The sequence below is a fragment of the Phragmites australis genome, chromosome 3 (assembly GCF_958298935.1).
Source record: "Phragmites australis chromosome 3, lpPhrAust1.1, whole genome shotgun sequence".
Lineage (NCBI taxonomy): Eukaryota > Viridiplantae > Streptophyta > Magnoliopsida > Poales > Poaceae > Phragmites > Phragmites australis.
Genome location: NC_084923.1, coordinates 37,602,348 through 37,615,676, shown reverse-complemented (window position 1 = coordinate 37,615,676; position 13,329 = coordinate 37,602,348). Strand labels below are relative to the sequence as shown.

Sequence of the window (13,329 nt, the reverse complement as noted above, 5' to 3'; positions counted from 1 at the left end):
TCCTTATCCTGACTACCATGTAGATTCTGATAAGTGAATGGATTTTGATAGATAAATGGATTTGGTTCATGATGCATATTGCCTTGAATTCTGTGTGATATTTGACGAGTTTTTTCTTTTTCTAAATGGTGAGACTAGATCTACAAATATGATGGATTGGTGTGGCAAAGCAACAAATCAACACACAGATCATGGCTCCCGCCGTCAACATCACCCCCCTGTGCTGCTCCAAGTCTGAGGAGCAGCAGTTCGATTCTGGCTAGAGTAATGATTTCCCATCTTATCTCAAGCTCTCAGATGGTTTCACTTTGTTTCTGTCGATTCTAAATTTTTCATGATGCTGGTTGGTTCTTGGTTGTCCGTATGAAAGCATATCTTTTTAGGGAAGTTTGATTGAAAGAACTTCTGCAAACATTGTGAAAAAACTTCTTGTCTGTCCATATGGATTCAAATGTGAAAAGTTTTTACCAACTTTTAGAGTTATGAACAAATACATTTTTGTCGTTGTCAAGTTGGATGTAGTTAAGTTCATCAATTACTGTTATATTCTGTTTTAGAGCACAAAAATTTTCAGAGATGAAGTTTTTGGTGAACATGGATATTCATTCAGGTGGTTCAAGTCAAGCTGTCACTAGTTCATGTACTGCACGAATGAGAGAGCTTGAAGAAATAGTCTACGAACAAATGCTGTAGGCACAAATTTCTAGTAGAAATGAGGAAGAGGTGTGTGCAACTGTTGGTTCTCAGCAAGAAGAAATTGAGGGATTGAAGAAGCAAGTTGAGAAAGCATAGGAGTCAAACGAAAAGCATGAAGACTAGATGTCACTTTTCGTAAGCAAGCAACAACAAACTGATGAGATTCTTCTGTGCCTTATGAGCCAGTTTTCAAACAAAGGTTCATGTTAATCTTTTCTACTACTACATGTTACAAGGTAGCTATTTTTGAAGAACTTGATGAATATGCATGGTTCATGTTACTCATGTTTTCAGTAGAACATTCAGTTAACTTTTGAAGTTTGTAATGACTGCATGCATGGCAATCAAGACATGCTTATATTTTATAGCTTGTGGTGATGCAACTTGACATGTGTTGTACATATTTTTGTGAGATCCTGTGACTTGATGTAATGAGGTGACTGCAAGCATGGCAAAGTAGACATGGTTATATTTTGCAGCTGTACTGAGAAAACTTGACATGTGATGTCTTTTTGTGAAAAATTCTAGGACTTGTGCTGAGACAATATTCAGATTATTTTGTAATGTATATTGCTGGTGTTCTCAAGGGATCTGTGATGATATAGACACAACTACGTGACAAAATATTTTGACATAGAGACCATATATTGCATTATGACTAATTTTTCATCACAATCAATCAATGCATGTTGTAGCTTAGTGATGAAACACATCACTTCATGACGAAATGTTTTGTCACAATGATCATGCTTTGCGTGATGATTTTGTTTTTCATCACAGATAGGCTGTGGCTGCATGAATTTTAGTGACGAAACATGAACCAATAATGACGTTTAATAGGACATTACAAGACAAATAAAAATATCATAGAATACCCTCTCTTCCACGACGATAGTGAAATTGTCATAAAATGTCACACGTTCATGACGATTTTGTGGGCTTCGTCACTAATTACATTCTATGATGCAGATTCCGTGATGAAGTGCATGACGCGAAAAATACATCACTATTATTATTCTGTGACAAAAAATTGTTATACCGTGACAATATCCTTTCAACATCGATAATCAGATTTCTTGTAGTGCGGTGAGGAAGATGTCGTCAACGTACAATAGTAGGTACGAGATGGCATCGCCATCACGAAGGACAAATAGCAATGTGACGGAGAGGGATGCCACAAAGCCCAACTTACGAGTGTATGTGACGAACCGTTGGTACCAAGCGTGGGGCGCCTACTTGAGATCGTATATGGACTTCTAGAGGCGACATGCATGCTGAGGTCGAGAGGGGTCGACGAAGCCAGAAGGTTGCTCACAAAACACTGCCTCATCTAGCATACTGTGGAGAAACACATTCTTGACGTCGAGTTGGCGAATCGGCCAGGAGCGAGAGGCAGCGATGCTAAACACAAAGCGGATGGTCGCTGGCTTCATAACTGATCTAAAGGCCTCATCATAGTCGATGCTCGGCTGTTGAAAGAAGTTGTGAACGACCCAACGGGCCTTGTAGTGTGCGAGGGATCCGTTAGATTGGAACTTATGTTTGCAGACCCACTTGCCAAAGACGGTATTAGCACCAGGGAGGCCAGGGACGAGAGTTCATGTCCTGTTGTCCATGAGAGCAGTGTACTCATCAGACATAGCTTGACGCCAGTGGGCGTCCTGAAGAGTTCCATGATACGTCTTGGGGATGGGGGAAAGAGCACCGTGGACGGTCAACCGGTTGAGCTGATTGACGAGAACGACGATCCCATCCTTGGCACACGTCGGCATATGATGTGGGCCAGGGGCTGGCCTGGCGGAGGGCCGCGACACAGGTGTTGTGGCAATGGGTGCGACCGAGCCACCTCGATCCAGGGGCCCAATAGATCCACCCTCCGGAGTCCCTACGGAGCCTCCCTCAGCGGAGCAACCCTCCGGAGGCCCTGCGAACCCCTCCGCATGTGAAGGCCAAAGGGGTGACACCGAGGCCGTGGGTGCGGGCAACTCCGAACCTGCAATGTGAGGTGCAGCCCCCAACTGAGTCGTTTCGGCCGAGGCAGCTAGAGCACCACGTGCGTGCTAGTTGGTGGGAGCACGAACATGAGGTGGAGGAAGGTACGATACAGTAGAATTCTGCAAAAAATCCAGCTGGCTAGCCACAGTTTGTGGCTGTGAGTTTGATGATGCGAAGGGAAAAAATGGACTCGTCAAAAACCACATGGCATGATATAATGACCTGTCGAGTGACTGGGTCATAGCATCGGTAACCTCGTAAAAAGAGGGATGACCAAGAAAGATGCAGGCGACAGAGCGGGGCTGGAGTTTGTTGGATGCAGTGGTGGATGTGTTTGGGTAGCAAAGACACCCGAAGACCCGTAGATGGGAATAAGACGGTGGGGGTGCCATGGAGCTTAGAGTATGGCGTCGCCGACCCTAGAGACTGGTAGGGGCAGAGATTGAGAAGATAAATGGGGACAACGAGGGGTAGCTTAGGGTTTTACGTCTAGGGAAGGAACCTAATCTAATACCATGTAGAAGTATAGTGAGAGAGAAATTTAGAGGAAGCCACACTTGGCAGGGTGCCGGGGGTTCCGTCTATATAATGACTCGTGAGAGCAATTACAGGATTACAATGATACAACTGTTAGGATATGTACAACTAATCCCATCACTAATCGTTGGAATATATATTCAACTTCAGGAATAGTACACCGATTCGAATATATATCGCGCTCGTCGCCATGCGACGCAATTATGATAAGCCACTGTATCCATTCCATCTCTGGCCACTACTGGAGTACTGGTAGCACAAGAAGAAGAAAGAAACAGCTCAAGCGCCAATAATGCGAGCAGTACTGGACGCATGCAAATGCAACCAAAAGCCGGGGTTAATTAACTGCAAACAACGCCCCACCTGAGCAAGAGATCCCAGTGATTAGGTGTTCTGCATCGAGATTGATGAGCACGTAGGGGCATGAATACCATATATGCATGGCAGAATGGTCGCATGCATGCGTGACTCATCGCCGGCGCCATGGCGCGCCATTGCCAGAGTCTACAGTAAGCTAAGCTAGCGGCCACCCTGTGCGTGTTCCAGGAGCTAGATAGCAGCTGCAGGGCATCTTCAATAGTTGAAGATCGCTATTATCTTTTAGTTTAGAGAGTATATTTCTTAATATTATGACTAGTATGATTTTTCATATCTCACAGAGCAAGAAAGTAAGTAAGTACTAATTCTTGAAGAGGAGAGATAAAGATATAGTACTCACTACAAATCATCTCAGCACATCTCTTCTTTATAAGATATAAAGAATTATAAAATTCGATATCTACATAAATTTTTAAAAATATACTCTCTCGGTTAAGAGATAATAGTTATTTATAATTATTGGTAATGTCCAAACAAAATTAAGCGCAGATCATACGGTTGCCTCGGAAATGGCATGGCAGGTCGGCGCGTATATCGAGGGAGGAATGAGCTGCGGCAGTGGTCCATTTGAGTGAGTTTAATACACCCACGTGTCCAATCCACATGGTAACAACCTTACTCTCTCGGGACCCATAGGGTATAGTCCAATTTTGGAACAAGGGAATACACACAAGTACCATCTGTTGGAACGTTGCAAGAGCTCCACAGGCATTTCGCAGGAAACAATTCAATCCCCATAAGAATGAGGAAAAATTATGCTTTCCAGGCAGAGCCATGTAATAATGTTTTTCTTTAATACAATACATTATTTTGTGAAATTAGGCAGGCTAGCTACTGCTTGACTCGATTGCATTTTATTAGAAAAACGACATGAACATACAAAGTAGATCAAGATTACGGATCATAACCTAAATAACTGTCTCCGCTAGACGGTCCCGGGCTCTCATAACTTAACATCATATACATCTCATTTGACATTCGTGAGTGCTTACTTATCTGATTGAGCATCACTGGTGTCATGCAGATTATTGCTGATGTAGAAGCAAAATAATATTTTTATATATGTTGTTGCATAGATGGCCAAGATTTTTACACATGCGTCATTGTCGATTTGAAGGCAATCTTGGTCACAAGTCCGTGGATCTTTCACATAATTAATTGCCCGGTGTCGCCCAATGGGAAAACAACAAAAAGGGAGTGGAAAAACTAATTTGCATTGCATCTCAAACAGCTTGTGCAAGAAACTTTACTGTAGGAATCAACTCTGAATGTCGCGGTAGAGACGTGAGGGTACAACTTCAGTTACCAGGGTTTAAATGCTGGTGCCCACAATTAATATACGCATTAGTTCTTTTAGTGTTTTTATTTATATGCGTGTGATGAGGGCACACTACCAGGTGTGTGAGTGTGGTGTGCTCTTGTTGTGGTGTGTACGTGTGTGCTCCATTCTTGTAATAGAAAAAAAGCTTTACTGCACCAAAATAAATATATGTTTCATTCTCACAAGACTGCAAAAAAAATAAATCTAATATTTTTTTACATTCTCATAAGGTTTAAGACTTCTTGATTAGAGCAACTATAAGATTGGCATGATTGAAGCCTTGAGGGTTCAACACAACACTAAAATTTGCAGAAGGGACAATTTATTTCAAACAATTAAATAGCAACATGATGATAAGGTGTTTCTTCAGTCTTTCATGGTAGCTAGCACATTTCCGTACATACATGTCGTAATTTCTCACTTAATGGTATCACTCATCAATATAGATATGTACGCACTCACAAACCGATTCAGAATTAAGGTAGATTTTTCTCAAATTACTTACACTCGAAATCAAGGATTGATGTAGGTAGGCATCAGTAGAGATCTTGGACTTTCTGAGTACGACCTGGCACAACAATGGCCTCGTCGAGCTTCTTGCTGCTCTCATGGGGTCCCAGCCCAAAATGAATGTTCGGAAAATGCGCCCACTGAAAAAAAATCAATATAATGATATCGACTAGGTTGGAGCACTCTATATCTTGTTTCATGTACATATCTACCTTAATTAAAATTCTGAAGGAAAGAAAAACAAGATGGATGCTGTGGTCTATTGAATAAATCATTGGATAACTGAATGGATTCTAGGTAAGCAAATGATGGTATACAATATTTTCTCAATCTAGCATTAATTCATGAAAACCAGGTGTGGAAGTATCAAGCAGTTCTAAGGAAAAACTATTATTCAGCAAATCATTATTTGAAAAGTACTTAATGATCAATGCAAAATCATTATTCACCAAATATTTTTAAACAATTTCTTTGCAAATGGGATTTACTTTGATCTTTAGTGGACATAAAGAACTTGCACTCCCCTAGATCTGATTATGTTTTGACAATTTTTTTTAAAAAAATCAACACCTAATAATGTTCATGCATTTGTGTCATTTAGCCCATTTTCACACTATAAGTAATTGCCCTTACATATATAATTATATGCTGAGATATAGACTTGTGTTTTATGCAAAACATGCATGTACTTACATTCTTTGCTGCGGTGCTGAAGGCTTCTCTATGGCTTATGTCAGGGTTGCCTGCTTTAATCCTCCGTATCTCTTCCCTAAAAGAATCATATACCATTTTACAACTAGTATATAAAAGCTCATTGTTTCATCCCAAGAAAAGAAATTATACTGCAATAGAAGAATAAATTAGATTGATCAAACTCACTTAATAAATCTGTTGTAAGCTGAAGGAACGCGTTGCCTCTTCTCGGGAGCTGCTGTTTACATACAAAGATTAGCAGCATGGCATTAGAGCTTTTATGGAAACCAACACGCACACCATAAACATACATATTTTACAAAATAAAATATATGAACTCATAACTTTTGAGGTGTAAAGGGCAACAATCTTAGCTCGTCGAAGTATAAAGGAAAAATTTATACTATATGGAACATATGTTGTTTATTAGATTTGATCTCAAATATGTCCTTCCTGATTGACAATGGATATTATTAATTATGCAAAATATATACTATAGTTAATTTAACGACATTACCATTTTGAAAATGTGTAATTTCGTGAAATCGCTATTGCACCATGCAAGGACGACTTCAACATTGGGGATAGACTTTCCACATTATCTTACACAATGGCTCCAAAACTAGGAGGGCATCAAATATATATATGTAGTTGGAATATTTATCAACCAGTCTTATATTTCTGAGAAAATTATGTGTAAATCCTATTAAGTTTGATTTATTCACTGCTGGAAACCAGATTTACACGCATGCATGCATGGTAACTAACCACACTTCTTGGTTGCAATAGTTTTTCTAAGCCTGATTCTAATCACAAAGCTGCATGCATGTAATTTGTTATATTCACAGGTTCCACTCTCACAAAAGCCACAGGGTTCGTCACAACAGTAAAGCTACAGAGAGTTCGCCAAGTGCAAAAAAAAAAATCGCTCCCAAACATATCAAATTTGAGACCGATTAACATTATCGGTTCGTGTTACGAAACAATAATGATAACTCTATTACTGTTAGCCGTGATGCTAGTTTGGAAGCTATAGTGATGAGTTTTTTTATAGTGTTCTAAACATTGCGCTGATCTCACTGTCTCAATTCTTTCAGGATATTTCATGTTTTATGGTCAAAAAATATTTTTCCCTAGAACTTGCATCCAACCAAGTACACATGCATGCATATATTTTATGTACCCGTTAAAATTGATTCTGTAAACTTTAGTTATAGGGAAAAGCAATATCCAAACAGATTATATATGTCAATAGCAAGAATATAATTCATTTCACAAATTAAAGAGTAACAAGAACACATATATGAATCATTTTACCGCGCACATGGAGCAAATGATCCTGATCACTTTTTGTTGAGAACATCATTGGCATCCGATATTTCGAAGATGATGGTGCATACTCAGGGCAGTTTTCAGTAAAACTGATATTGTGGGCCTTGAAATTCTCCTGGCATCAATTGACACAATCAGGTTAGTCTGAAGATTCATTTTTGAGAGAGAATACTGCATAGTGTACTTCGATTTCAGGTATAGCACCGTAACATACAAAGTAGTGATATGTTATACTCCTAGTCAAGTTTACATGACGTTTCAGACATGAAAACATGCTAGTCGACTGGAAGGAGTATATAGATTTTAATACTTAAAGTCATGGAAATATATCGATTCATCTGGCCCAGAGCAAGATGTTTTTGCATGTGCAAGCTTTAAACTCTTCCTGTGAGAAAGCAGTACTGAATGCTTTAATTTGTCTCTACTGTACTCATGACATGACCCATGCATGCATGGTGGCTTTTATCTGCTACCAGCTAGCTATATATAGGTAGGGCAAGCTAGATGTTTGGCATCTCTACGTACATATCATGTCCTTCAAGTCCAGAAACTTAGTTTCTTTCTAGCCTATTTTGCACTAGGAAGAAATAATGCAGAAAGAGAAGGAGTAACACAACAGAATATGTCATGTTGACATGATTATAATTAAAAGGATTCAGCTCGTCATTTAGAAGGAGTTTAGGCCAGGTTCTATTCATAATTTCATGCACAAATCTTGCACGAATTAATGTTGCTATTCATCTGTGAACCTGTAAGTGATTTTGGGCAGGAAGTGACTGGATCAGTCCTCTCAAGTTCACTGACAGCAGGCTAGTGCAGTGGCCACATCGGACTGTCACGACGTTCAGCATGCTGTTGCTCGGGACACTGACCTGCAGATTGATCACGACGAGACCAGCGTTAGGTTTATTGAAATAATTCAGCAACATGAATGTCTCTATGGTTTATTATGAAAGTAAGCAAGAACAGGTGCATAACGGAGGACGTGATTTCTTTGGGAAAAAACCAGCATTTTATTGTGGAAAAGTACGAAACAAAAGCTAAAGTTCAACGGAGAAATTTCTATATTTACGAGAAAAAAACAAGGAGTCAAATCTAGCATGAAGGCAGGTACATACAAAAGCCTTCTCCAGATGCATATGTGATACATAAAACTATGAATACTATATAGCTTTTTTGCTCTGGACTTCGTTTTCTTTTTCTGTTAACCCTGTCTGCCTGCAAAACTGTTGCTCCATGACTTTTATCAGGGCTCTTCTGACCAGACCTGCAGAACACTGGGGCACCCTTTTCCAACGTCAGCCCATTGGTTCCCTTACCCATTCCATTATATTTTTCAATTTCCCCTTGGGTGCACACTGCCACCCCAAACTGAAGAACAACGGCCTTTTTTTATTTGTTTGATTACTCCACCCTCCTTTCGTGCACTAACTCCCATAAGGCATTAATATGGAATAAGCAAGTGAGTGTATGCCCTACAAATGATTGTGCATGTGTGCTCCCACGAGGGGAGTTAACTCAAATCACACTTCATATATCTTTCACCCAAAAAAGCCAAAACCAGCACAAATTAAATAGGTTAATTATGAGAAGCATCATACAGCTAGATTTTGATATGTGTATTTTTTAAATGAATTCATGGATAGGCATGCAGCTATATGTTATTGTAGAAGCATGCATATGTTCTACACCTCCATTTTCTTTTCTGCTCCATGCTCTTCTGACATGCATGTGCACAAAATACTAAAGAATCACGCATGTATGAGCAATGTTGGAGAGAAAGATGCAAGAGACAGTGACAAATCATGCAGAAGCCACTTTGCCATGCATACATTAGTGGGTCAGGCAGGTGTGTGTCACAAGATCGATCGACTTACTATTTATCTTTGGCTAGGAGAGAGGGAGACGGCATTGGAGTTGCAGAAAAGTACAGCATGCTAATTCTGAGAAGGCAAGATATCTTGCGAAAGATCTCGTAGCTAGTACATATCTACACTGCACGTATGTAGCACGAGTGGTCAGTGTAGGATCACCCTTTATAGATCTTTGGTACGTAGGAGAGAGCAGAACGGCATTGAAGTTGCTGTGTAGATAACACGGAAGATACTGTGAAAGATCATATACTAGACTTCAGCATATCAGGAAAGCTCCACATTTCCAACTCCTACTTGGCTCTATATGTCTATGCTAGACAATAGTACATATAAACTTGTACCATCCATCGACGCAAAAATTGCCTGTAACTATGGCAAGAAAGTTTGAATCAGTAGGTCAGAAAGAAGTACTTGATCATTAGTAATGATCTATCTATGATCTATCTATCCATCTCTCTCTCTCTCTCTCTCTCTCTCTCTCTCTCTCTCTCTCTCTCTCTCTCTCTCTAACAGCTGGCTGGTGATAATTTCAGGTAACCTTACATGTTCGGTTTACACTAAAATTATATCAATGGCAAACACCGTCCATGCAGAGTCTAAGAGGGTATAAGTATGAGCAGTGTACTATCTAATTACAAGGTCAAGTAAAAAAGGAAACAGAAGAACTAAGCATAAATGGTATGCAATTAGTACTCCCATGTTATTTTCTATAGATGTTTTAATTTAGGATTGGAGCAATATAATGTCCAGGGCCCGTAGATCAGCAAGTGCAAGGTGGCCGACCGCACAGGGGCCCCACCAATTAAGGGCCCCATTTTCTGATTAGATTTTAATTAGTAGCTTAATCTCCATAATTAAGACAGTTAATCATATAAGCAAATGAGGCCCTTAATTGAGGCCCATGCATATCTCTCTCAATTCACAATTCGTCAGTTGATCCTTCCTATTCTTTCTATAATTCTTCTAAACTTAACTCCATACTTAGTCTACTGCTTTAATTTGAAGACAACGATGATTCTTTTTGCAAATAACTTAGATAAACAACACATTTTTAAACATAGCCATGTTTGGAACTTGAGAATTTTATAGAAATTAAACAAAACATCAACAATCACTAAGTATGAAGTGTATATTCTACCTGTTCAAACACATGGATTTTTTTACACACTTATAAGAGAACAATTCAATTTGAGAATCTTGAGTTTTTTTTATGTCTGTCAAAGGGAAATATACCGTAATTTTCCGGTTGCATGTATTTGGTATAAGGCCCAATTTTGATTTTTAGCACAGAGCCCTTAAACAGTACGGTACGGCCCTAATAATGCCACAAGGTTTAGAGGAGACAGATCAAAGAAGAAACAACCATAATATCACGACAGAAAACAGGAGCATGAAGAACATGAAAATAACGAGGGGGGTGGGGGTTGGATTTTCTTGGTGTTACAACTCACGACTAGTAGGACAGTATGCTACTGCTCTTCCTCTATTCCAGTAAAAAGTTTTGATGGTTTGAGCAAAGTATAAAAGTTTGAACTTCGAAGCTAACTTTTCATAAGGATGATTTTTTTTCCAATAAATAACAAGTGGCAACATTGCAAGAAACATATATTTTGCCAATGTGTGAATCAATAACAAACAGTCTTAGTTTTATAATTGTATATATTCACCTTTCGGTACATCTATGCAATTTCCCTTTTTGCTTGAAGGAAGAAGAGGAGGGGTATGTATGATGGTTTAGAAAAATAAAACGTCACATGATTAGCTATCTGTTGTATGCACTACATTTGTGGAGTTATGGTTGTTATTGCATGCTCTTTGTTGCAGCTAAGTAGAAAAAAAGTATAAATCTGAAGCAGTGAATTGCTTCAAATGGTTAAAATCAAATCACAAAACAGAAGGATGGTGCTTTATAAGCTCTATACGTTTGTACCTTCTTCTTCGAGCACAAAATAGTTAAGCCATATGCTGATATATTCATACTAATTAGTACATCACATACACTGCGCAACAAAAATTTAACTATTTAGTATATTCGAGATCCAGATCACACTTAACTATGTTAATTTACCAGAAAATTAAAAAAAAAACAGGCCAGAATGCTTGAAAAGGTACGAGTATATGGAATTGCCCAAACCACACGGAAGCACATGATATGTACGGTGGAGCTAGCACCCTTGCCCACTGGTGGTACTAATTTCGTTTAGGACTCTAATATCATGTTCTTCCATAGATTTGATCAGAAAAGGTGCAAAAGGCAGCCGAATTTTCAATATCAGCTGAGCTTGACCTCCTCGCATGTCCATGGTGGAGTACCAAATTGAAAGGTACAAGATACAAACTCCCTTTGAAAAATTCAAGAACTGAAGAGTCGAAAAGGAAATGAAAATTAACTGAACTCCGGCAAAATAAAAGGACAGGGAAAGGGAGAGGGGGGATTCAGAAATCTCTTTCAAACTTCACAAAGAATTTAGAGAGAAATTAAAGACAAAATCCAACAAGAGGAACTGGCCAAATCCTACATGATTAACGATGATATTCACGGCCAATCATTTCATGCATCTCTCTTTGTAGATCTGCACTTCAGAAGCAAACGTAGAGAAGAGAAGAGAAAATGTATCAGATGGGGGCTGGAGCACATATTACCGCGAGAATTGTGTTGCAGAAGTTGCAGTGCACGTAGCACACATGCTCCGACGCCAGAGCAATCTGGGCCGACATTCCTTCCGGCGGTCACCTTGCGAGATATGCCACCAATTGATTGAAGAAGAGCAAGAAGAGGGAGATGAGGTTGAAGGAAGCAGGAAGAAGATATACAAGCAGCAAGGAGTAATAAAGGACCAGTGGTCAGAAAGGATTAGAAAATATATATAGCAGTGGCTAGCTACTAGCTACAGCTAGCAACAACTTTGTAAATACAGAGATGTAAAGTTGAGAGGAGGAATTGAGCTACTGCGTGCTCTTCCTCTTTTTCTTGTTTGAGAGAGAGAGAGGTGAACTTTTCTGTTGTGGCTTATGTGAAGGGATTGATGAGGGTGCAAAATGTTATGTGGTTGCAACAGTGAAATGTTGGGGCCCCGTTGTGGCTATAGAAGGATCCTCTGCGTGTGACAACTCAGCAGCCAGATTTGAAACGAATTAGCTCCCTAGACGAAAACAAATTCCATTTTAGCTTCATCAAAACAAAAGAGGGAGATGCTTAACACCTTATTTTTTTTATGTATTTTGTCCCCGGTCGCTAAAATTGTATGCTCACCTCTATAGCCCACCAATATTAATAATGTCATTTTGGTAGAAGGTGTTGTCCTTAAAACTGAAAACTAGAAGCATTTGTGTTGGAATAGTATTACATTAATTAGTTGTGGAAGGATAATGTGCCCAATTTAAAAATGTGGAGCCACTCACCTCATTGGCTAGTTTTTGAGGTATTTCAAGGCTATTTTAATCCTACAATTGGTATCAGAATCCGTTCCACAAGATGTTGGCCACAATCTTTGATCACACAAGTTTGTGTAAAGGTCTGATGGACTGTTTATGCCCATGGAGCATGACCTGAGAGACCGTCAATATATGGTGAAGGGGCAGTGAATGACTGAGGGATGCCAATATGTGAAAGGGGAGATTGTTAAAATAGTTATACATTGGTTGTGGAAGGGCAAAGCATCCAACTTAAAAGTGGGAAGTCTATCACCTCATTAGCTAGCTTTTAGAGTCACTACTATAGATACCCTCATCAGTGTCGGTTCAAAACCTGTTGTCTGTGACTATCAGTACTGGGTATGAAACTGGCACTAAAATCACTATCAGTGTCGGTTCATAGATCAAACCAGCGCTGATAGTACACATATCAGTGCCGGTTTGTTTTTACTAACCGGCACTGATAAGTATTTCCTGTCCTTTTCAAAATGTGACGGTTGCCTCTAATATCGTGGTATTTTAAAATTTTGGTCATTGCTGGCAATAGTAAATGGTATATTTATAGACACACACATATAA

The 13,329-nt window shown here is 39.4% G+C and overlaps 1 protein-coding gene across 2 annotated transcripts; it reads right to left on the bottom strand.

Moving 5' to 3' along the window:
* Nucleotides 1-5,241: 5,241 nt before the first annotated feature.
* On the bottom strand, nt 5,242-12,367 carry LOC133912960 (protein YABBY 2-like). Of its 2 annotated transcripts, none has more exons than XM_062355959.1 (6): nt 11,980-12,367; nt 8,212-8,334; nt 7,448-7,577; nt 6,317-6,368; nt 6,131-6,206; nt 5,242-5,577 (listed from the first exon to the last, which is right to left on the bottom strand). In XM_062355959.1, exons 1-6 carry the CDS (start codon nt 12,052-12,054, stop codon nt 5,464-5,466), a joined length of 570 nt encoding a protein of 189 aa, XP_062211943.1. In that variant the 5' UTR covers nt 12,055-12,367; the 3' UTR covers nt 5,242-5,463. The 2 variants fall into 2 exon arrangements, with proteins under 2 accessions (XP_062211943.1, XP_062211944.1); XM_062355960.1 differs by having other exon boundaries at nt 6,317-6,365; nt 11,980-12,365.
* Between the last annotated feature and the right edge of the window lie 962 nt (nt 12,368-13,329).